The sequence below is a fragment of the Drosophila bipectinata genome, chromosome 2L (genome assembly GCF_030179905.1).
Source record: "Drosophila bipectinata strain 14024-0381.07 chromosome 2L, DbipHiC1v2, whole genome shotgun sequence".
NCBI classification, from domain to species: domain Eukaryota; kingdom Metazoa; phylum Arthropoda; class Insecta; order Diptera; family Drosophilidae; genus Drosophila; species Drosophila bipectinata.
The window spans coordinates 19,042,154-19,064,513 of record NC_091736.1 but is presented as its reverse complement, the minus strand read 5'-3'; the positions used below and the strand labels follow the sequence as shown (position 1 = coordinate 19,064,513).

General features: G+C 45.5%; 8 protein-coding genes across 10 annotated transcripts; 5 read left to right on the top strand and 3 right to left on the bottom strand.

Annotated features, from left to right (window-relative positions):
• Positions 1 to 195: 195 nt before the first annotated feature.
• On the top strand, positions 196 to 1,410 carry LOC108123753 (protein TIPIN homolog). Its single transcript, XM_017239050.3, has one exon. It carries the CDS (start codon positions 314 to 316, stop codon positions 1,238 to 1,240), a length of 927 nt encoding a protein of 308 aa, XP_017094539.2. The 5' UTR covers positions 196 to 313; the 3' UTR covers positions 1,241 to 1,410.
• Positions 1,398 to 5,519, bottom strand: LOC108123752 (protein SERAC1). Its single transcript, XM_017239049.3, has 4 exons — positions 5,214 to 5,519; positions 3,514 to 4,060; positions 2,751 to 3,444; positions 1,398 to 2,682 (listed from the first exon to the last, which is right to left on the bottom strand). Exons 1-4 carry the CDS (start codon positions 5,285 to 5,287, stop codon positions 1,619 to 1,621), a joined length of 2,379 nt encoding a protein of 792 aa, XP_017094538.2. The 5' UTR covers positions 5,288 to 5,519; the 3' UTR covers positions 1,398 to 1,618.
• Positions 5,520 to 5,856: 337 nt separating this feature from the next.
• On the top strand, positions 5,857 to 8,434 carry LOC108123755 (RUS family member 1). Its single transcript, XM_017239052.3, has 4 exons — positions 5,857 to 6,298; positions 6,424 to 7,214; positions 7,271 to 7,604; positions 7,669 to 8,434. The coding sequence occupies exons 1-4, from the start codon at positions 6,232 to 6,234 to the stop codon at positions 7,728 to 7,730; spliced, it is 1,254 nt and encodes a 417-aa protein (XP_017094541.1). The 5' UTR covers positions 5,857 to 6,231; the 3' UTR covers positions 7,731 to 8,434.
• A 139-nt stretch (positions 8,435 to 8,573) lies between these two features.
• Positions 8,574 to 10,485, top strand: LOC108123724 (H/ACA ribonucleoprotein complex non-core subunit NAF1). Its single transcript, XM_017239011.3, has 2 exons — positions 8,574 to 8,821; positions 8,879 to 10,485. The coding sequence occupies exons 1-2, from the start codon at positions 8,671 to 8,673 to the stop codon at positions 10,426 to 10,428; spliced, it is 1,701 nt and encodes a 566-aa protein (XP_017094500.2). The 5' UTR covers positions 8,574 to 8,670; the 3' UTR covers positions 10,429 to 10,485.
• A 280-nt stretch (positions 10,486 to 10,765) lies between these two features.
• On the bottom strand, positions 10,766 to 12,655 carry LOC108123725 (protein phosphatase 1F). The gene has a single exon (XM_017239012.2). It carries the CDS (start codon positions 12,480 to 12,482, stop codon positions 11,184 to 11,186), a length of 1,299 nt encoding a protein of 432 aa, XP_017094501.2. The 5' UTR covers positions 12,483 to 12,655; the 3' UTR covers positions 10,766 to 11,183.
• Positions 12,656 to 12,806: 151 nt separating this feature from the next.
• Positions 12,807 to 14,078, top strand: LOC108123728 (RWD domain-containing protein 4). The gene is made up of 3 exons (XM_017239015.3): positions 12,807 to 13,137; positions 13,205 to 13,314; positions 13,374 to 14,078. The coding sequence occupies exons 1-3, from the start codon at positions 13,030 to 13,032 to the stop codon at positions 13,792 to 13,794; spliced, it is 639 nt and encodes a 212-aa protein (XP_017094504.2). The 5' UTR covers positions 12,807 to 13,029; the 3' UTR covers positions 13,795 to 14,078.
• dbe (KRR1 small subunit processome component homolog dbe) lies at positions 14,070 to 15,448 on the bottom strand. Its single transcript, XM_017239013.3, has one exon. It carries the CDS (start codon positions 15,233 to 15,235, stop codon positions 14,198 to 14,200), a length of 1,038 nt encoding a protein of 345 aa, XP_017094502.2. The 5' UTR covers positions 15,236 to 15,448; the 3' UTR covers positions 14,070 to 14,197.
• On the top strand, positions 15,436 to 22,232 carry PNUTS (Phosphatase 1 nuclear targeting subunit). Of its 3 annotated transcripts, none has more exons than XM_017239007.3 (6): positions 15,436 to 15,564; positions 16,407 to 16,629; positions 16,691 to 16,788; positions 16,858 to 17,132; positions 17,234 to 18,526; positions 20,097 to 22,232. In XM_017239007.3, exons 2-6 carry the CDS (start codon positions 16,627 to 16,629, stop codon positions 21,734 to 21,736), a joined length of 3,309 nt encoding a protein of 1,102 aa, XP_017094496.2. In that variant the 5' UTR covers positions 15,436 to 15,564; positions 16,407 to 16,626; the 3' UTR covers positions 21,737 to 22,232. The 3 variants fall into 3 exon arrangements, with proteins under 3 accessions (XP_017094496.2, XP_017094499.2, XP_017094497.2); XM_017239010.3 differs by lacking the exon at positions 15,436 to 15,564 and adding an exon at positions 15,894 to 16,249; XM_017239008.3 differs by lacking the exon at positions 15,436 to 15,564 and adding an exon at positions 15,894 to 16,339.
• The last annotated feature ends 128 nt before the right edge of the window (positions 22,233 to 22,360 follow it).

Here is a 22,360-nt window from a genome sequence, read left to right as displayed (position 1 = left end):
TGACTCGAGTAATAGTCACATAATATGCTCATCTCTGGAATAGACTGCCACAAATGCATGGGCCGGGTTTTTCTATATTTTATTAAAGAAAATGTCGCCTATAACTACTTTTTATGTTCCAAGAATTTGTTGCAATTATCCAATCAATTCTTATGTAATAGCAGAAGAGCAAGAACAAATAGATTTTACACTCATTCTAGTTGGCAGCACTGTATCATGTATACGTCTCCTGTGAATGCCGTCTAAATAGAAGAAGAAAATGGCGGGAAAATTTTGTTGTATATAGAGAAAATAGGAAATTCCAGTGGTGCCGATGGCTTCTCTTTTTGGCGACGACGGGGTGGATGACCTATTTAACGACAATGTTCCCGTGGATCCAGACCAATTGCCGAGCGACAACGAGGGGGAAAAATTGTTCGCAGATGACGACGAGATCAAGGAGAGCGGAGAACCCGGGAGCCAGGACGCAGAGAAAGTAGAGCCCAAGAAGCGTGCGGTTCGGAATCCTCGTCCTCGCTTAACAGTTGATACGTTGCGTGGCCCAAGGGGAATCCAGACTATAGAGGCGTACTTTAAGGACATCAAGTTTAAAGGAAAGGGCTACGAGAAGAGCGATCTGGATGAGGTGCTCCGTCGGCTGCAGCACTGGGGTCACAGGATGTACCCCACCTACACTTTTGACGATGTCTTGAATAATATTGAGCGGTTAGGAAAAAAGAAGCCGCTTCAAGTACACATGACACGCTACCGTCTGGGTCAACTGGAAGATTTCCCGTCTCACGATCCGAATGCGTTGGAGGAGGGTCAGGACGATCAGCAGGATGACCCTGAGGATGAACCCTTTGACGAGTTCGATGCTCTTCTGGGCGAACAGATAGCTATTTCCAAATTAGCACCAAGAACGCCCCACCAGAGGAGCATGACGACTGCCTCCGCTGGTAGCAGCACATTGGTCACCCCATCGTTTTCCCGAGGAAATGCTGTAATGTCGACGCCATATTCCACGGTGAACGCCCCTGCTTTCGATAAAAATGGAGCTCCAATACGTGCCTCTTATGATCGGAATGGAGCTCCATTGGACATGAGCGATTACGGGCAACCACTGCCGCCATCTCAGCCACCAACTCCGGCAGCTAAGAAACTCTCCTCGGATCAGATGGCGCGCATTGCCGAGAACCGGAGATTGGCGCAGGAGAGACTCAAAGCCAAGCAGGCTCAGCAGCAAGAGACACCCAGCTAACATCTATGAATCTCTGGTGTTTCGGCAAGTAGAAATTAATAATTCAAAAGTATGTTATTCCCTATTTAAGTTCAGAATAAAACTGTTCTATGTATTTTCTATTGAAAATTACCCAAAGTTATTTTTTGGTGCTTAAAGTCGATATTAAAGATCCTCCTTTCGATTGTAAATCCTTTATTTTATCGTCGTTTGCTGACGGAAATAATTTATAATTTTTTAAGCAACTATATGGTATGCGAGAGTATTTACAAGAATCAGGTTATGATTTGAGATGGGTTTCGGCGCGGAAAATACTTTACAAAGTCTTTATAACCTAAGCGGGATAGGATACTATTAAGGTACTGGCGTGCAAAAACGGGGTACTTTTGAGTGACCCCCTTAAGAAGTAAATCTCAGTGCGACTCTTGGCAGCGTCTCGAACAAACCCTGGGCTCCTTTTAGTAGAACGGCTACGATTTTCGTAATGATTACTTCCTGTATCGGACTAGCCTGCGACTGTCCGTCCTGATCCTTGGGCTCCGATCTCTCCCTCACAGCATCGCGGATAACGTGCAACAGCCTCTGATAAAGGAAGGATTGTCTGTAGATCGGTTTCGATAGGCTTAAGTGGTCGTCCTTCAGCAGATAGAAGTCCCCGAAATCTATCCTAGAGGATTCCTCCGTAACGATGCGTAGTGGGAATTTGAAGGTGGTTAGCATTGTAGGCGATCCTTCGGCTACGCTCACAACCTTTACGTGTTTCAGGAAAGTGTGCAGGCACCCCATAAAGCGGCGGTGCATTTCGAGCAGCTTCGGTGAGTTCTCCTCCATCTCCTTTACTTCAATAGAGGGCGAGAGGATCATCTGCATGTGCTGCTTCCACTTGGCAATCGGTGAGCCCCTGTGCGGCGTACCGAGAAATACGATTCCCTTTGTGTTCTTGGCTAGCTGTTGCGCCTTTTCGTCCTGAGAGTCCAACGATTTCAGCAGAATCAGTTTTGTGAGTAGGCCGCCCATGGAATGTCCTATCCAGACGATGGGACGCTGATTACCCACATCTGCGGCAGCGATGCGTTCCATTAATGTCCCGGCTCGTACATCAATGTGCCCCTGGCCCTTCTCACACGGGCAGTACTTTGTAAAGTTGGCCGACCACTCGGTGACAGCTGAAGTATAATCTATTCCTATGATTCTCGAATCTGGGTAATCGTCCGGAAGCCACTCCATCGGCCAACAGTTCGTGTACTCCTCACTGGTATCCTGATTACGCCACTCGTTCCCGGACACACTGAACTTTCCAATGCAATTCTCGTTCGCTGTCAGTGGAATATCGGGATGAACTACTTCCCAGTCCGAATCCAGTTCAGCCTCGTTTCGAAGTGTCTCTACAAACTCCATAGTAGCCGTATCGCTTATGCTCAGGCGTTGCTCCTCCACCTTCTTGCTGGTTTTTAAAACTTGATCTGAAGACAAGGAAATAAAACGTAGGTAAGTAAAAGGGTATGACTTTGTAATTATTGAAGATAATTACCTTTAATTGTTTCAGTCTTGGACGTGCCATTGCTAGTTTTCGACACCTCGGTGGCTTGGCTTGGAACCAGCTTGCCCTGCTCCTTTCGATGCTTGCTTCCGTTGCCACGCTTCTGCTCACCCACTAGGAAAACATCGTCCGTTTCGCTGGTGTAGAAAGCATTCTTCCCGTAAAGCCCCAGCTCCGTCGGCTTCCTATCTCGCTGGCGCCATGTAATAAAAACGCCACCCAACAGTCCGTGGACGAAAACAATGTCTGCCTTGGGCTTCCTGCGAGTGCGTACTCTCGGATGCAACGGATAAACATTCGGCGGATATGTGCACTGGTTGGGATCGTCGTGGTCCAAGTTTGCCATCGTCTTTGCTGAAATCACTTGTAGTCGAAGATCTGGGCATTGCTGCCATTCGGCCAAGGCACCAACCCATCCAGAGGAGAAGAAATGCTCCACAGCATCGGGCACCACCGACATATTGGCCAGCACCTTACACAAAGTGGATAAAGTCTCGTTATCATCGCTAAATATTTTTCGCAGTTCCATAAGGTGTACGAGGCCACCGTCTTTAATAATATTGGCGGAAACCTGGGGATCCTTGCTAATGTGATGTAGGAATGAGATGATTTCCTTAAGGAGGTCTGTGTCAGCTGAAGAAAGCACTATAGTCTGTTCCTGGGTCAAGTATTCGTGGATGTCCTCCTAATAGGTAAATATATGAGCGTTAGGGATTTTTTTATTTTATTTTAATAATTTAAAATATTTGCTTACGATCGGATCCTGTTCGGGGAAGTATTTGCTGAAGAAATGGTCTACGCAGGACATGGGGCGCAGTCGGGCCAGCATCACATGCAGCTCAGAGAGGAGCAGTTTGGGGTTCTTGATGCATCCGCGTCGGTGGACGGGCATGAACCAGCGGGTGTCCGCTCCGCAGCGTGCTAAGGAAACGGCCGTACGGGCATCACAGATTTGCGCCAGGTGTCGGAAGTCCCAATCCTTGAGGTGATCCATGCAGATAAGCTGTTGAACCGCTTTGAGCCGCTCCGGTTGACTGCCATTTTGGGCGATGTTGAGCAGCCGCCAGGCCACCGAGTGCTTGGCTGCCTTCCACCACTTTCCGATCGGATTGATGATAACGCTGATCCACTTCTTGTCGTCCTCCTGCTTCTGCTTCAGCTTGCGCATGGACTCACGGTAGATGTGGTATTTTATGTAGATGTACTCGGCGCGTCGCTTGTCCGGCTCCGGGGATTTCTTGTCCACATACTGAGCAAGGAAGCGGCGAACCTGTGGCGCCTCGTAAAGCAAGAATCCAGCACTGCAAAGAAGTTGGAAAATAAATTTAAACTTTTTCGAAAAATTATTGTAAACTAATGATTCTTCGGCTAACCGTTCCGGCTCTCGGGGATTACCTATTACCCTATTATTTTGACTTTTCCCCTTATTAATCGACCTTAGTGGAAACAACAACTATAGCTGCCAAGTATTTTGTTATTGAGATAAACGTGAGGTAAACAAAAACAACAACAAAAACAAATGGCGATTGGTTTATTTAAGAAGAGGGCACGTCAGCCCCAAAAGATCCACACACGCGCCAATGTGTTACAATTCCCCAACAAACAACAACCCATATAAACCAGAAAAACAAGAACTAAATCACCTCCGATAAGGAGAGAACTATTCGAAATTCGCTGGGGGCTCGAAGGAATTAAAAACTGCGCACTATGGCGCCACTATTTGCCTACATATGGTATATCGGTGTATGTGTGCGAGTGGGGGGGCCTTGAACAGCTGTTAACGCACTAGTTTTGCTTTGCTGAATGAGAAGAAGCGGAAGAGTAAGCGAACCGTTAAAAGCAAAAACAACTCCTCCCAGCTTGCTATCTCACTTTTACAAAATCGTACGTTTTGTTTTGATCGTGTTTTCAAGAGACCATAAAAGGAGTTGGCATTATTGGTAAATATTTTAATACTCTTTCAAATAAAAATTGATAAAAAATCATGCTTATTTTCAACCAATTTTAATTGAATTATTTTTGCAGTAAGATTTTTGCCTTATCAGAACAAACTACTTTCCCTTAGGCGCACTTACAGTCTGATTCATTAGTTTGATGTAAACAAATGACGTCACAGGTGTGACAACGCCTGTAAGACCACTAGGAATGCGGAAAACAAGATCTGATGTTTTTGTTGTCAGTTTTCTCTATAATTATACTAAGTAGCGATCGCGATCGTACGATATATAGAGGGCCGTGTGGCGCCATTAAATAAAAATAGTAAAACGTGTGGGGACGAGCCCCCAAAACCTTGGTAGCCCATGTAAAAGGTGTAAGTGTGTCAAATGACGGAATTTTCAAGTTCTTTTTTTCGCTGTGTGGGACCTGTGGCAGGTGCTCCAGTTGGGGAGGCGTATGGGGGTTGATTTGTTTTGGCCACATCAGTTAAATGTTAAAAGTGGTCTGATTACTTACGCAGTCAGCAGGCCAATCCCGCCCAAAATCTTCGGATGACGGCGCAACTTGGTCTTGAGATCCTCCAATGACATCGCCTGTTTCTATATACTATATATTTTTTGTTGTTCAATCGACTGCCAAAAGTTTTCTCAGTTTTATCTCGCACGTTAAATTTAGACAATTGTATCACACTTCACTGTCCCTTGGAAATTGTATTACTGGGACGTTTCCCTTGTCACTTGAAAGTGTTCGTAGAGCTTGTTTTGCTTTGTTGTTTGTTTTGGTTTGATTATCGAGCTGATATTGCTGGCAAACCAGTCTCTCGGCCCCCTTTTATTATTGTGGCTCTCTCAGTGTGACCGTTAATCGAGGGCTGGAATATACCGCTGGCTAGGGGGCCATTCAACCCGAAGCGGTCACAAATCAGCTGATTGATAAGGCTTGGGGGGTGATAAAGTCCAGAGGCGGAGTTGTGCAAGATATTATTAAATTATATTTTTCGTCGAAAGTACTCTCTTCTATAAAAATATTTATAGAAATAAACGGAAAAATTAAGATAATATATTTTTAAATTTTTTATTTGTGAAACCCTTTTTCTGTGCCTCTGCTTTAATCGGTTGCTTTCGATAGCTGAAACACCCCCAAACCAAAACCAAGCCCAGGTACCCGTCTCCAATGCTTCTCGAGGCTTGTTTGATAAGCTGTTTGTTTAGCAACGATTAGTTACCAGTTTTAATTAAAATAGCCCCACCAACTAATTTGTATAATGTCCTAGTTTTCGCTTTGCATAGCCGCGTTAATTGATTGTTTGAACTTTTGGTTCTTGACCGGTTCGGATTGGATTGGACATTTCATGGATTTGCTTGAGCTCTCACCTATCGACTGAATCAGCCCAACGTCGGACAAAAATAGCCACATTTGTGGGTGGCCAGGTGGGTGGTGCTTGGAGCTGGGTGCCCCTGCTCTCCCGAAAAACTTGGAGGGAAAACATTAGACCCGCCAACGACGAAAAAGCAATAAACAAGGCTCTGACAAGATGAAAATCCATTTTCGAGAGCAATACGGCACCAAGGGTGAGGAAATCCTTTATGTGACACCAGCAGGTAAGCAAATCGATTAAATAAAACTGTATCTCTGCAGCAGATATGACTTAAAATTGTAAAGTTTAATGTCTGCAAGGATATAAAGCCTTAAAATTGAATAACTTTACGCAATTATCTTCTTACAGACCAAACCAACATCGTGAGAGTTCCGTTGCGTGGCGAAAAGTTAGTCATCCAGGAGAAGTTCCTGCTCTTTCGCGTTCTCCAAAAGATCTTCCTCCCTAAAGGTTACCCGGATAGCGTGAGCGATGACTATGCCGCCTACCAGATCTGGGACACGGCTCAGGCGTTCTGCAGCACGATCTGCGGCACCTTGTGCACCCACGCAATTCTGAAAGGCATTGGAGTGGGCAGTGAGAACATTAATGCCTATTCGGCCACGGTCACTTGGATTTTAAAGGAAGGTAGCGGACACGTAGGGCGAATATTCTTTGCCTGGTGGCAGGGCTGCCAGCTGGACGTCGACTCGAAAAAGTGGCGCCTAAGAGCGGATTTTCTTAATGACCTAGCCATGGGCATCGAAATCTATGTGCTTCCCAAGTACCCCCACTTAAGTACCCAAATCCTATGCGGTTCTACGCTGCTCAAGGCGATTGTCGGTGTGGCAGGAGGAGCCACAAGATCGGCTTTGACGCAACACCATGCGGTGAGGGGTAACCTGGCGGACGTGGCCTCCAAAGATAGCTCGCAGGAGACGTGTGTCAACCTGGTGGCCTCGTTTGTGGGCCTGTATCTGCTTTCGATTATCAAAAGCCAAGCAGTGCTTTACACCATCTTCTACGTCGTGGTCAGTCTTCATCTATACTCCAATCTCAAGGCGGTGCGAGCGGTTTGTTTGCGGACCTTCAACGAATCGCGCTATCTAATTGCCTTGGAGGAGTTCTTTCGTTCGTCGAGGATGCTTAGTCCCCAGCAGGTAAAAGTCCTTTCGTACTGTACTTTCAAAATCCTGAATATCTACCTAATCTGCAGGTTAATGCCATGGAGCGCGTCACTATTGGACAGACGGTGTCTGTATCGCTGAACATAAAGCTGGGACTGAGCGTGAAAAATCTGATCGACGAGTACAAGAGCAGCAGCGTCATTGACAACATTGTGTCGTCCTTCGATCCCCACGAGCACTTCATCATAGCTGAGGGCAAGAAATGCCTGGGAGTCTATCTGCACTTTGACACACGACCCCTGGACGTGCTCAAGGCGTACTTCTTCGCAGTGTCCTATCTGCAGGACAGGAGTCAGATCAAGGATAATTACTGGGACATTCAGAGCAAGTGGCAGGAATTCATGGCACTGGCACAAAAAGAAGGTAAGGGATATTCGAAGCTTAAGGAAGATATACATAAGATATAGATAATTTATTTTACCTTTAGGTTGGCTCATCCATCATCATTTGCTGCTGGTGGACGAGTTCCGTTTGGACTGGAAGATGTAAGAGGATTTAGTTTGGTGGTCCCGCCTGACTTTGATCTGAGTTGCTTGCTTTGACCTGAACAGTTGATTTCGGATTCATACGAACTTCATTATCATTATCACATATCTCACATTGCAAAGAGCGGAAATGAAAAATTGATATTGACTAAGTGCTATTGATATTTAATTAGATTTAGCTTTGTGAAACTCGTTCGCACGTGAACATCTTCCAACTAACTCTGCCTTAGCACAAATTAATGTTTGTAACCCCCATATTTGATAGGATATTTTATCTCCGGCTTTTAACCATGAATTTATCAAAAGATATTATTTTAATCGCTAGATGCTACTAGTGCTCAAGTGGAAATCGAAAAAGACACATGAATCTATTTTGTAAGGACTTATTGTACGTACGTATTTCGATATTTCGAGAATTTGCTATACGTTTTTCAATAATCCACGCCAGAAATCTCACAACGAACTACAGAAACCCGCTTCTCGAAAAAAATGTACAAACATTTTAAGCTTCTTTTATGCTAAACGTGCAATACTAAGTTAATTATTAGCTTTGAATATTTACATAAATACGGAATAAGTTGGCGTCCATTTAGCTTAAAATATTGCTTATCAATCAATATAACACATATTTAAATTGTGCGCTCACAAAGAAAATGATTTTAATGACAAAAATTAATAAAAACAAAAGAGAATTTTAAAGAAATTAAATATTTTTCATTATCAATTAGTTTAAGGATCTTATCATTAATGGGAAATAATATTGGCAAAGTTTAAATTTTAAAACTTCCCGCCCGTTTATGTGCCATTCACAGGGAGGCACAAAATGCATTTCTTGAGAATGCGTGTTTCTGGAAGAAGAAGCTAACACGTGCGCGTATTCAACGTGTTTTTAGTTTCGGCAGGCTTGTTTTATAAACCTAATCTGTGGGAATTCACTTATAAAAATGGAAGCTGAACAGCCTATGGCTGTGGAAACTCTATCTTCTAGTTCGGAACCTAAAACAATTGAATCACCAACCGAGCAAGGAAAACAAAGTGATTCGGTTGAAACACCGCCAGCAGATAAGGAGGAAACAACGCCCCTTAACACCTCAGGTAAGCTCTTCAGAATACCTCCTGATAAAATAAGCAATTAAATACTTTCCATTGCAGATACCACAATTGCAGTGGCAGCACCTGTTGAAAATGCAAAAGTAGGGAACGAGGCTTCCAAAGGCGAAGAACCAAGCGCAACAGTACCTGTAAATGAGTTGGCAAAGGATCTGGACATGGAATGTGATTCAGCCCCAACTGTGGATACGACTCTAATCTCCTCGCAGCAACAGGATTCCTCTCAAAAAATGGATTGTGAAACTCAGGAAGGTGGAATATCCAAAATACCACCAGGACCTTCGGCTGCTCAGGACTCTGCGGCAAAATCAACATCTGGCCTCGGTCTCCTTGCAGCGTATGATTCGGGTGCCGAGGAGTCGGACGTGGAAGAAGTTCATCGAAATCCGGACAGTGACAACGAAGTGATCGAAGTCCCTGTAACGGACACTACCACGTACCGACGACCGGTGGTGGATGTGAGCTCGAGCAGTGATGCCTCAGCCAGCAGCAGCAGCAGTGACTCTGATTCTGATTCAGAAGGAGAATACCTAACCGTTCTCCGAAAGAAAATTGAAAAGAAAATCAACACGGAAGATTGTGATGAAGATGACGATGATTTCGATGAGGATGGCGCTTCCGGAGACCGCCCAAGACGCCGACAACCGCCCAAAGTTAGGGGAGAAATGCTGCTCGATGACCTTCCGCCTATACACCAACTAGAAATCACGGTGCCAGAAGATGAATGCGTAGAGCTGGGAAAGGTTCATTCCATAGTTGACCAACTGGTTTTGGTTTCCGTAATCCCAAATTCCTCTCTGTTTGACCTGGATACGGTTCTGTTTTTGGAAAAGGGCCGAAAGGTTCTGGGTGAGGTTTTCGATGTGCTTGGTCAGGTGGCGGATCCGTTGTATTGTGTCCGCTTCAACAGCAACAAAGAGATAAAGGACAGGGGAATAAACATTGGCGATGTGGTATACTGTGCCCCAAAAACGGAGCACACCCAGTTTGTGATTCTCTCAAAACTGATGAAAATACGAGGATCGGACGCATCCTGGGAGCATGATGTGGAGCCACCGGAACGTTATATCGATTACTCGGATGATGAAGCTCAACGCGAAGCCAAACATGAGCAACGAAAGCGTAGACAAAGAGATCGTACGAACTCAACAGACTCCGTCGACACGGTTACGTCGGTTGCAACCACAGCCACAGAGGCTTCAGTGGCAGCTCCACCACCCCGGCAGCGAGGGCGACGCGGCCAACGGGAGAGCTTCCGGCAAAACCAGAGGAACTCAATGCCCCAAAACAACCAGAATTCGAATCAGCAAAGGGATCAGCAGTACAACTACCACCCCAGCTACAATCCTGGCAGCTGGCATTCCAACTATTACCATAACTACCATCAGCCGCCGACCAATTTCAATATGCCACCTCACCCAGGCATGCATTTTCCGATGCCCAACTACGGCTACGGAATGCCCTATGCTGTACCGCCAATGATGCCCATGAATGGATCTCCCCATCCTCACCCGCCCCATCACATGTACCCGCCACCGCCGCCATTCGCTCCGCCACCAGCGCCGCAAAATGGACATCCTCCTCCAAGTTAAACATAGTCTTTTTTGTGAAATTTTATTTTTACTATATTAAATAATTTCCTTAAACAATTTTTGTGCGTATCATTAAAAATGTGATTGGCTTGCTCGATAAAATGCATGGTTTCTTAACTTTTGTTGTATAAAAAGGTACTTAATCTGCGTGGGATCATTAAATATCGTTGCAGGTGTATATATGTACGTGCCTATGTCTATGTGTACTTGGCTTGGCTTTTTATCGTACAGCGGGAAGCACTAGAGGCCGAAAACAACTTGAATTTGTATAAATATATGTGTAAGTGCTTGCATGCTAACGCTAATTTAAAATATTTTGTATAAACATGTGTGTGCGTTTTGTGTGTTAATTTTGTGTCGGTTAACAGCTGCCTCAAAAACTTGGATCTTCTTTGGAAAACCTTCCCATCTGCTTAACCAACCTTAATTTATTTTGATTGAGCTTATTCAAGAGCAACCAAACAAGTGGCCTGGCCGGACAATCCCCGGTCCAAGGACCACGCTAGGCACGTGAGAATATGTCAATAAGGTGTCGACGTTTTGAGTTATTTACACTTCAACAAAATAACAAAAATGTGTCCGAATGGGTGGCTGGTAAAGAACATAATAATGTCGAATATAATGTTAAGATTTGATTTGGAAAGGGTGAATTTCTCCACTTCCTATACCCACCCAGAGCGGGTAACACTTGAGAAACTTCGATGTTTGGATTTCCGTAGCTCCAGCTGCAGTCTATTAAGGCTTCTCTCCGCATCCTAATCATTGCCGATTTGTATTCTCGGTTTCAGTAGTACCACTACAGCTGTGATATTGTCCTGGGAATCGTTCTCCTTGGCGGCCTCTATTAGCAGCTTGGGAATGTCGTCCAGCTTCATTGTAGGATCGGCTAGGGATTCGTAAACGGTGTCAATGACAAAAGTCTCGGATACATGATCCCACAGGCCATCGGTCCCGAGGACCAGGAAATCATGAGCCTCATTCAGCTGCACATCAACAAAATCGGGCTCCGCAATGACTGCATCCAAACAGTAATCGCCAATGGAGCGGGCCACGTTTAGTATGCCGTTCACCCTCCACTGACCCTGTGCGTGGATAACTGAGCCGCCCGCTGCTTCTATTCTCCTTTTCTCATCCGGATTCTCTGGTTTGTGCGGTTTCACCAGCTGCAGTTGAGTTCTTTTGCCCACCAAGAGAGCCTTCGAGTCCCCTACCCAAGCTATGCAGAGTTGGGCCTTCGTGATAAGGGCACAAACACTAGTGGTACCACTGGTTATTTTCTTCTGCGTAAAGCGATCATCTGCCAGGAGAAAGGCCGACTCAAAAGCATCACGATACAAGTCACAGGAGTGGGAGGTAGAGGATTCCGGATTGGCTTTAAGCTGATCCGCCAACAGCTGGGGAAGCTGACTGGTCGCATAGCTAGCGGAGAGGGAGCCGGAATGGCCATCAAATACCCCAAAAAAACGAGAATCCTTGTCTTCCAGCCCAAATATGGCTCCAAATCGTTCCAGGCAGAGGTGACGATCCTCCATTTTTCTGGGCTTGTTTTTCACAGCGGCGGACGTGTGACAAGAATCAACATCCACGTGGCCCATACATTCTGAGGCTATCTGACAGATAGTACCCTCATCGGCATAATCCTTGAGGCGCTCCATCTCAGAGTTGTCGGTGAGCTTGATGAGAAACTTTTCCAACTCGCTTGCAGCAAACTTTTGCAGCCTGAGAAGGTCATATTGGAGGGGACCCTCTCCGGAGACCTCGCACTCCTTGGCGTAGCATAGATCATGTTCCACTTGCAGCACTGATTGATGAAGCAGCTTTACCCGGAACACTTCCGGGCACCCCCGCAACACCAACTGCTGCCAAATCGACGAAACCAATTCAGCGTGGCGCTCCTCGCTGGAAACTTTGTAGGTGTCATTATTCGTGCGGGTTACACAATTACGACTTGTAGCCTCTTCGCTTGTGGCAGCCGCCTTTTCCGCCGTTGCAGCCAGAAACTGTTTGAACACCACCAGGTGCGCACATTCCGTTGAAATTGCATCCGACGACATGTTTGAGGGGTCGTTCGCGTGCCCCCGGTGCTGCCTTCGCCAAGTTCGCCTTTAGGAAGTGATTGTTGCTTATTTAGCGATGATTCACCCGCGCAATAGCATCTTTTATGTTTTTTATGTTGTTATTGTTTGCGTTCTGGTTTGTTGTTCTCAGAAGAGCTGTAAAAGCATCGATACTAATATCGATACATCGATGTTTCCTTATTTTGAATTTGTATCGATTTATATTGTGGAGTATCGATATATCGCGCTGAACAGCATTCTGTTTCTTGTCTTAAAATAAAGATTTATTATTACTATTTTTTACTGCGTTCTATTATTAATAAGACGAAAATACAAACAAGTTCTTTAGGGCCCATAAATTAAATTAAAGTAAAAAAGTGTTTGACAAGCGGTTTAAACGATCACCACTAGCAAGGGGTGCGGGAAAAGGTTTTAAAACAGCTGATTGTCGATGTTCCTGATAGTGTTACAAAGCCAATTTTGATTTTTAAGTTAATTTACGAAAAATATGCTTTGAGACTTTTAAGAAATAACACTACTCAACATGTCCACGCCGTTAGAGCAACAGACCGACGAGCGCGAGGCGTTACAGTCTATTTATGAAGGCGACGAGCGATTCAAAGAAATTGACGCAACCACATTTCAGTACAAAGTGAGCCACATGGATGAAAATATGTCCGGAATTTGTCTAACAAATTTACTTTTTTACAATATTTAAGTATGGAGAGGAAGATGACTACAAGTCTTTTCTCGTGGAACTTAAGTGGGGCGAAAAATACCCGGATGAGGCCCCCACCATTAATATGAACACATTTTACAATAGAAGTCTGTAAGTGAAATGTCTGATTGAGTCTGCAAGGTGTTTTAAATGATTTTCGTATACCTCAGGCTTCCGGCTGTCAAGGAAGGGATCCAAGCCGCACTGAGCACGGAGGCCGAGCAGTGGCTAGGATGTGGCATGACCTACACCCTTTTCGAGTGTCTCAAGGATAACCTAGAACAACTAACAGCCGCCCAGCCCGAATCCGCACCCAGCGTTGCAATCGTAGATGAAGGTGTGGGGGCCCTGAAAATCTCTGATGCGGATGCGGAAGCTGATGCCAGGAAAAAGGAGCCCAAGAAGGAGCAGCTGACCAAGGCCCAGAAGCGCAGACAGTGGGAAAGAAGTGATCATAAGGGCGATCGCGCCCGCGGTTGGGACTGGGTGGATTTAGTAAAGCATTTGTCGCAGACCGGCAGCAAGGACGACGCCCAAAGTTCCACCGAAATTTCCACCTCCACTCCCGCTCTGCATCCCCTGAACAACTAAAAGAATCTGCTGAATCAACATTACAACGAAAAATCAAAGCTAATCGTAGGATAATGTGATCAATGCCAGTTTATGAATCGTTCTGTTGGAAGCTATTAAAAATGCCAGTTAATGAATCCTTTTGTTGGAAGCCATGTTAAAGTTTCAAAGAAACTTAAATACGCTTGGCAGCATTGAAAAGAACTCTACTGATAAAAACGACCACTTTTATTTTTTTAATGGAAATAAACGTAAAAATCTTCCAGTCCTTTGACGATAATAAAAGCATTGTATAATTGAAGGAATTATTTTTGGTCTTTTGTTTTTATTTTTATACGATTGCGTAAAATTATTAAAAAGAACAAAAGTTGCATTACTTAAAAAATCTAGTAAAATTAAATATAACTATTCAAAGACTACCTCATTAACTTTGAGCCTTTTTTTTGTTGGCCTTTAGAAGTTTTGCCTTCAGCGCCTTTACGTCCACTTTGGAGGATGCATCCTCTGCCAACAAACGCTTTTTGCTTGAAGAAGCCTCTTCCGTGGGAGGAACAAAGTCTTTGTTCCGGCGCTCATCCTGCCTCTTGGCCGCCTCTGCCTGCTTGGCACTACGCTCTTGCTGGCGTTTGGCCTGCTTCTGTTCTTTATTGAGGAAGTACTCGCCTGAGGCCAGTTGCTTGTCCACCTTACTTTCCGGTTGTGCTGGCGGGAATGGTGTGTACTCCTTCTTGGTCTTCTTGACCTTCGGTTGCTTGCGTTTGCTGATGTTCTTGTTTTTGAACTTTGGCAGGAAACGCGACCAGTCTTCGTTGGCTAAGCGCGGGTCCTTCATCAGCTCCCGCTTGATCATGAGCGCCTTGATGTTGTAGATGGGGTGCACGTTGTTCATGGTCTCCACCACGATGTCCCTCACCTGCTGAAGGCCCTTGTAGGGCCCTAGGGCCGCGACTGTATTTCCCTGCACCAGGACGTAGCAGTCTGTGAGAAGTTCTATAGACTTCAAAGTGGCTCCATTGGGTCCGATTAATCGCTGGCGCCGCTTAACGAACTTCTCTTTCTTGTGCACTAGGTTGCCGATCTTAATAATGTCACAGCCAATATCGTCCTGTAGCACCCGTTTCGCCTGCTCAAAGGGGACACTCCTGGCCATCAACTTGATCATGTCGCGGGCCTTGATTATAATGTACGGGTCCCATGTCTTGCGACTGGTCTTCACCACCATGCTGCCCTCCACCAAGTCCAGTTCTGCCTTTAGGTGGTGTTCGGCTACGCACTGCTCCACCAGGGGCCAAACTTCCTTCAGGTACCTCTCACGATACTTGGGAAAGAGAGTGGCGAACGAGCTCTCCTCCACCATGCCGTGAGGGTTGTCCTCCGGCTTAAAGGATGGGATTTTCATGGCCCACGCATTTTCCACCGGCTCTGTGCTGATCCGGGTTTTCTCCGTCTCGCTGTCACTCATATTTAAGGTGTCCTTCGCGATTTATGATTGATAAGCCCCTTCTGATACCTCCACAGGTTGAATTGCTTTGCACGCTTGTTCTGTCCTCAGTGTTGAAAAAACTCCTTTTTATTTTAGTGTTGTAAAATAGAAGTTTTAGATTCAGTACTTGAAAAATTTTGAAAGTGTTGCAAAATAAACCTCTAAAACATCGATAACTACTACAAATTAGGTCCCATATAAATGTATCGGGATTTCGTTTGAGATTTTTCGATACATTGTACAGACGTAGTACGAGTACGGAAGGAATTTTCTCGGAAAAAGGAAAAAACGTCGCAAATAAAACAAAAGTAAGGCCGATTCAAGAACAATTTCTCCCAAATTTATTGGTAGGCAAATAAATAAATACTGGACTGAAGTGTCAAAGAAACAACAAAGAAGAAAGTCTTCAGTCTCGCTTTTTGGGGCGTGGACGTTTTCGAAATTAGCGAAAGTTACTTGCGGAGGTGCTTGCTGAAAAAGAGAGCAGTTGAAAGTGGCAAAGGGTAGAAATACCTTTTTTACTACAAACAAAACTAGTTTTATAGATTTCTTTTTGGGTAATTTTTGCAACTACGCAGTGAAAAAAATGTGAAAAGAAGATGGCGTCACCACACGCACTTCTCTTTGTGTTCGTGGCATGGAGCTGCCAACCCGCTTGGGTGTTAAAATTACTTCTGAAAAGTAAAAGCGAAACGAAGTAGGTTACGCTTAATATTTGATTTGGAATGCATGTCAAATGTCAATTTAGACGAAAAAAAAGAGCTGAGAATCTCATTTGTGAATCAAACGTTCGGATAAATTTATTCAAATCTGGTTACATCTGAATATTGAATATTTTGTGGAGAGTGGTTATCGCTACTGCACAGGGCTGCCGCACATGGCAGATTCGCCTATCGATTTTTCGATCATACTGCACTTCGCTTTTCTAGTGTCTGAAGAAATAGTTCGCTGCGCGACCAAAACACGTTTTTCTGCAAGAGATTTCACAATAAAGTATTTATCAACTTCTGAAGCGTTGCGTTTAAGCGTTTCCTCGCTTTAACTAGCGTTGCAACTGCATTCTTTGTCCCAAGTCTATATATTGTAGGGTCATAATACTGCTTATACTTGTTGAAATTGTACTTAGTTTGGTGTTTATTCGCTGTTTTAGGAATTTCACAAGGCTTTCAAGGCTGATTTCATTGGAATTACGTAATCGGTGGATTTTTGGTATCTATTTGTAACGCACACATTCAAACGAGCGTTGCTTACACGCACATACACATGTACGCACGTGCATGGTGAAAACGGCACGTGCGGGAGTGAGAAGGAGATACGGCATAGCGTTGCCAGACTTTTATTTTTTTTTAACCCAGAAACGATAAAGAAAAATGGTGAGTTTGCAGCGGAAAAATTTGAAACTAGTTTTATTTAAAAATTTTTTTTTTTTAACAGCCGCGAATAGTACCGTTGCAGCTTTTAAGGTGCCTTAGGGTGCTGTTGGACAACAATGGGGGAATTTTAAGTTCTCAGGAAGTCAAACGGATATCTGGGTAAGTTTTCCGATTGATGGTTAAAGCGCCCCCTGGCGACAGAAACTTATTTCAATTTCCCTTTTTCAGATTGATGGCGAAGTATTCGAAAAAGTTGGTTTCTAAATGCGTCTACGTGCAGATCCTGAAGTCCACCAAGACAGAATTGCTGGGCGATTTCATGGCCGTAGGCGGGTGGTCTCTCGTTTACACATGGCTCAACGACGCTATCAGAGCGATGAACTGGCCCCTGGTGCAAGAGATCTTGGAGCTGCTGCTCCTCTCCCCGGTAGATGTGCATCGCCTCAAGATCAACTCGGCTCCTATTTTGGTCAAGGGTCTATGCAAGGATGGCGGCAATGAAGGTAAGTTTCAACATATTTTACCAATTTTTCCAGCTTTAATATATCCGGATTTTTTACCCTCTGAGGATTACTAATTATGTGATTTTCGACCCATGTTCCAGGTGTACGCATTTTGGCCAAGCGGCTGGTCGAGCAGTGGCTAAAGATCGTGACGGAAAACGCCACCGGTGGGTCTCTAACGATGGCCCAGCCCCAAACCACCTCCGCAATGCAGTCGGCTCCTGGCGTAGCTTCGGTTCCGGACACCTCCAGTAGTGCGGTCTCTCTACCCGACTCTGCGTCTTCCTCCGACAGCACAGACAGTACAGGAGCTCCGGTCACCTACACCATCACTTCAGGGCAAAACAGCAGCAAATCGAACAGCATAACCATCAAGTGGTCGTCTATGGACAAACCGGATGAAGATTCTAATTCCATTAGCGAGAAGGATGTGAAGCCGGACAGCTACGATGCAACAGATGCAGCACAGAGCCCTAAGACTAGTGTTGGTCTGGGGAAAAAGTCGAATTCCACTTTAGATGATAGTAGTTCAGCGGCAGATGCCAAGGCTGGGGAAGATGTTGATAATAAGAAGAACAAGAGCGACAAGAGTAAACGGTCCGAAAAAGAGCGCGGGAAAGATAGAAAGAAGGAGAGCTCCTCCAGTCACAGGTCTTCCTCGTCTAGCCATAAGTCGTCTTCGTCATCGTCGTCGTCCTCCTCCTCTTCGAAGAGCTCTTCCAAGAGCTCTTCCTCCTCCTCCTCCTCATCCCATCGCAGTTCCAGCGATAAGTATAGAGACAAGGACAAGTCTCGCTCAGGTTCCAGCTCCAGTTCGAGCAAGGACAAGGAGCGGAGCAGTTCCTCCTCTAATAGACACAAATCCTCAAAGTCCTCTTCATCCTCGTCGTCGTCCTCCTCTTCGTCTATGTCGAGCTCAAGCTCCAAAGACCGCAAGGATAAGTCGTCGTCGAGCTCTTTATCGTCATCCTCGAAGCAGGAGAAAGACAAGGATAATAAGCTGATGCCTCCGCCAGCGGCGTCTCCAGCTTCTTCCACAAAAGAAAGCGATGCTCAGAAGCCCAGATCAATACCTATCATGTCAAGAAAGGCCTCCATTTCCATTGAGATCCGCAGAGATACGGAGAAGAATGCTTCGGTAAAGACGTACCAGTCCAAGTTCCGATCGCATGGCTTGACAGAAGAGGCGCCGCCTCCACCATCTAGAAAGGGACTGAAAAAGCCGACTTCGACGACTCCCACGCCCTCGGCTTTGGTGGTGGCGCCAGCCGTGAAGCGACCATCGCCACCGCCGAGGGATACGCCCTCTGAGAAGAAGCCGAAGATCGACATCAACAACGTGGCCGGTCACGTGGAGCGGCCCGGTGCCGCTAAGCTGATAGCACCCAAAAAGAGTAAGCATCCTTATGTCAGAAGCCCTACTAATACTTTGCTTTCTTTTCATTCCACAGCCCAGGACTGGTGGTTTTTGCTTTTGTTCAATTGACTGAAAGTCTCGTTATGTATTATTTGTTAATCTTTTCGCAATCGTTTGGAGACTGAAGGTGTTTACTTTGCTTCGGGCGGGCTAAAATTTAATGAGTCGTGTGTGGGGGTCGTTTGTATGCTTGCGTAGAAATTTTTGTATATAAATTGGCACCGATCCCGAGTGGCCAACCCTGGTCGTGGGGTCTATTGATTTAATTGTAAATTGCTAGTGAGTGGACGCGATAATCTTAACCAGGAAGTAACACTCTGGACGAAGACGTTCGACATTGTGCCCGGAGCCCCGGCACTGCGCATGCGCTGATGCTAGCCGAGAGACTGAAAGCGAAACTGAAAACGAAAGCCGGCGGAAGATGCCGCTGGTGTTAAGTATCCAACTACCAACTCGAACCATGAACTTTAATTGCTTACTTAGCCTAGCTATAAGGTATGTAGTTACAACATGGCCAGCAGCCCATTGCACCTTTTGAATAAATACGATTTCCTCTAGAAAAATACGATTTTTCTATTGAATAAAAAATGCATTGAGCGTAAAGAAACCAAAACACACATCTTAAATTGAGCTGGCGGTTGTGGAAGTTTGGTTAGCCACTGCTCACTGCTTGAGCGGGCGGTGGATCAGACTGACCATGACCCGATGGGCAGGAATCCCAGTTGCTCGATCGGTTGATCGCATTGCCCGGCCCGGATCGCTGTCGCGTGTCGCAGCGGGGTTTCGGGCTAGAGGGTCTGTTATCGCTTCGGTTAGATAAGGATATAACCTGCATACAAGAGCACATACGATGCGTCATGCTCGTCGAGGTGCCAAGTCATCGTTTAAAGATCGTTGCTTCATTATTTATGTTAGTGGTTGCGGTTTCATGTAACGTATTTATTTATTAAAAAAAGATTCTTAAAAATTTAATAGGGTATATGTTATGTTGGTTAATAATGCTTATTTTTTTAATAGTTTTACCAACAAAAGGAGAATTTAATTTTTCTTTTTTTTTTTTTTTTAATTTTAAAAAGCATTCATTTCTTACACTTTTTCACGCTTTAAAAATATGATTAATTTCACCATTTAGTTTATTGGTTATTTCTATAGCTTTTTATTACTAATAAAGTATTACCGCACTCACAGGGCATATTTAAAAAAAACCCCCAAGTTGGCTTTGGTTTTGGAAAGTTCTAAAAGAATAATAGATTGCAAGTTCAAACAAATATTAATTAAGGGGTAGTATAAGTAGTCAAAGGGTATAGTAGATAGGTTCATAAATTAGTCGTGGGGGTTATTGTAAACACCACTTAATCTAATTGCCAGGTTAATTTATGACCAGGGGCAGGGGGAACCATATTTTATCAAATACACCTTTGCCGGTCTCGCACGGTCTAAAATCAAAAGCAAAAACCATCATATGGGTCCTACAGCAAATATTCAGTAACTATATTTCATAGCATTTTTTTTTACTGTGTACTAATTTCTAATTTTTTGTTTTCTAGTACAAACCCTGGTGGAAACCAACCTGTTCTCGGACGCCTTGACCGCTTCGATCGAACCCAAGAAGGTGGTGAAACGGAAGAGAATAACGGCAACTTCGCCCACAGACAAGGATGCGCCACTGGCACCGCTCAAGTTCTACCAGGACACGTTGGACGAGTCCAAGGGCGAGGAAAAGTCCGATGACAGTGCCAAGGAGAATGACGACCTCCCTGGATCCCCCAGCAAGGACACGGATGCCGACGACGATGATATTCCCCTGAAGCGGGTGAAGGAGGACATCGAGCAAAAAGTGCAGAAGGAAAAGGCAGCGGCAGGAGGAGAGTCCGCAGAAGCTGAAAGTGCCACCGCGGTCGAAGAGGAGCCCGAGGAACCCCGGAAACCCGGACCTGGCTGCGGTCCCGACGGTCCGCCTGGAGTGCTTATGCTGCACCGCCGCAAGGGTCCCAAGAAGAAGCTCACTTGGCAGCCGGAAGACAAACTGACACAGGTTCGCTACTTTGAAGTGGATCGATCGGAGCGCGTGAACGTGACGAAGCAGAGCTTCCTCGAGATGAAGAACATGGAGCGGTTCAGCGAGCGTGATGCACTGACAATTGCACGGCGCGGATTTGACGACACCATGCAGCCCCAGATGGAGTGGCGACCGCTCATTGAGGTGGCCAACGTTCCGGATCACCCCAACGGAAATCTCTCCAAGCAGCGGCAAGTGCAGGCCGAGCGGGAGGCCACAACGCTACGGGCTCTGTACTTTTCGCCTGACATGATTCCTGATAGCCCCGCAGAGGCGGAGCTGGAACCGCATTTCGCCCATGACATTCCTGTGATTCCTATGGACGACCTCACCGGAAATCCCGATGCTGTCAACGACTACAGCTTGTTGCCGTGGCCGGAGCCCAAGGGATATGCTCCCAGTGCCGACAATCCAGGAAATAATCCGGGACCCAGTATGGCCTTCAATGATAATATGAGCCCCATGATGCCTGGCATGGGTGCAGGCCCCAATCAAATGGCCAATCCATTCGACCCCTTCATGATCCACCGGCCTGCGCCGACGGGCATTCCAGCTCCCAACATGATGCCCAACCAGGTGCCCAACGGACCACCCCAGATCTGGCAGAACCAAATGGGGCCTGGAGGACCTTCTGGCCCGCCAATGATGAACGGGCCTGGTCCGGGAATGGACATGAACAACATGAACATGAACATGAATATGAACATGAACAATATGAACAACATGCCGCCACAAAATTTCATGGGCAACCAGTTCGGCAGTCCAGTGCCTCCGTTTGGCGGTGGCCCACCAGGATTTAACCAAGGATTCCCGCCAATGATGATGAACGGACCCAATGGCCCAATGGGACCCAATGGCCCCGGACCGGGACCGGGACCTATGATGAACGGAGGTGGGCCCAGGAATAATATCAACAATAACCGGAACAAAAACAACGGCGGCGGAGGAAACTGGCGCAGCGGAGGAAACAACTTCCAGGAGAACTCGGGGGGAAACTGGCGCTCAGCGGGATCTGGCCCCAACCGAGGAGGCGGCGGCAACACGGGCGTCTGCAAGCAGTTCATGCGTGGTCACTGCAACATGGGCAAGAACTGCAAGTACGTGCATCCGCAGAAGAAGCGTATGTAGAATTCGGCCGAATCTTCTGCGGAAGATTCAACTGTATAGATCTCAGACGATCGCTCAAACTCCCCAAATTGCCTGGGAGCTGCGATTCCCGTCCTGGTTGCAGGAGTCCAGATCCCGCCACAAGACTGCTGTTAGATGTTAGCCGCGTTAGTTCGTACGAATGTATATATGTATGTACTGGATAAGTGTGTAGATTCAGGCTTTTCCACTGAGTTGTTAAGTTGCTTAGTCTAAGATTACCTTAATTTAGACTCCATATTCAGGACAAGATTTTGTTGCTTTGCTGTGTACTTATGAAGGGTGCATTCCCTATTCACTTTTATTGGTAATTCATATAATGAAATTTACAAACACTATGTGAGCTTGAAGAGACCGAAACTTAAATGCCATACCATTTTTTTGTTGTCTATATTTTGAGAATGAACTCGAAGTTTTATTGCATTTGTTTTGTATTCGTAGATTTAAGAAAAACATTAAAAACCAAAAAATACAAAAATCTGGTATAATTTGAAAGTAAAAATCACAAAAATTGTAACAAGGAACTGGTGCATATATGTATGAGGCCATATATGTATTTATGTTCAAGCAGACCTCTATCGAGTGGATCGCTTACTTATTATTGAA

Excerpts from the sequence above, each read along its gene's own strand:
- LOC108123755 (XM_017239052.3), top strand. The coding sequence starts at position 6,232 with ATGAAAATCCATTTTCGAGAGCAATACGGCACCAAGGGTGAGGAAATC. Across the intron at positions 7,215-7,270 it reads GGATGCTTAGTCCCCAGCAG|GTTAATGCCATGGAGCGCGT; the intron begins GTAAAAGTCCTT and ends CCTAATCTGCAG. Across the intron at positions 7,605-7,668 it reads GGCACTGGCACAAAAAGAAG|GTTGGCTCATCCATCATCAT; the intron begins GTAAGGGATATT and ends TTTTACCTTTAG.
- LOC108123725 (XM_017239012.2), bottom strand. The coding sequence starts at position 12,482 with ATGTCGTCGGATGCAATTTCAACGGAATGTGCGCACCTGGTGGTGTTC.
- LOC108123753 (XM_017239050.3), top strand. The coding sequence starts at position 314 with ATGGCTTCTCTTTTTGGCGACGACGGGGTGGATGACCTATTTAACGAC.
- LOC108123724 (XM_017239011.3), top strand. The coding sequence starts at position 8,671 with ATGGAAGCTGAACAGCCTATGGCTGTGGAAACTCTATCTTCTAGTTCG. Across the intron at positions 8,822-8,878 it reads AACGCCCCTTAACACCTCAG|ATACCACAATTGCAGTGGCA; the intron begins GTAAGCTCTTCA and ends TTTCCATTGCAG.
- LOC108123728 (XM_017239015.3), top strand. The coding sequence starts at position 13,030 with ATGTCCACGCCGTTAGAGCAACAGACCGACGAGCGCGAGGCGTTACAG. Across the intron at positions 13,138-13,204 it reads CAACCACATTTCAGTACAAA|TATGGAGAGGAAGATGACTA; the intron begins GTGAGCCACATG and ends ACAATATTTAAG. Across the intron at positions 13,315-13,373 it reads ACATTTTACAATAGAAGTCT|GCTTCCGGCTGTCAAGGAAG; the intron begins GTAAGTGAAATG and ends CGTATACCTCAG.
- dbe (XM_017239013.3), bottom strand. The coding sequence starts at position 15,235 with ATGAGTGACAGCGAGACGGAGAAAACCCGGATCAGCACAGAGCCGGTG.
- PNUTS (XM_017239007.3), top strand. Across the intron at positions 16,789-16,857 it reads GAAGTCAAACGGATATCTGG|ATTGATGGCGAAGTATTCGA; the intron begins GTAAGTTTTCCG and ends TCCCTTTTTCAG. Across the intron at positions 17,133-17,233 it reads CAAGGATGGCGGCAATGAAG|GTGTACGCATTTTGGCCAAG; the intron begins GTAAGTTTCAAC and ends CCCATGTTCCAG.
- LOC108123752 (XM_017239049.3), bottom strand. The coding sequence starts at position 5,287 with ATGTCATTGGAGGATCTCAAGACCAAGTTGCGCCGTCATCCGAAGATT. Across the intron at positions 3,445-3,513 it reads TCCCCGAACAGGATCCGATC|GAGGACATCCACGAATACTT; the intron begins GTAAGCAAATAT and ends TTTACCTATTAG. Across the intron at positions 2,683-2,750 it reads CAAGACTGAAACAATTAAAG|ATCAAGTTTTAAAAACCAGC; the intron begins GTAATTATCTTC and ends CCTTGTCTTCAG.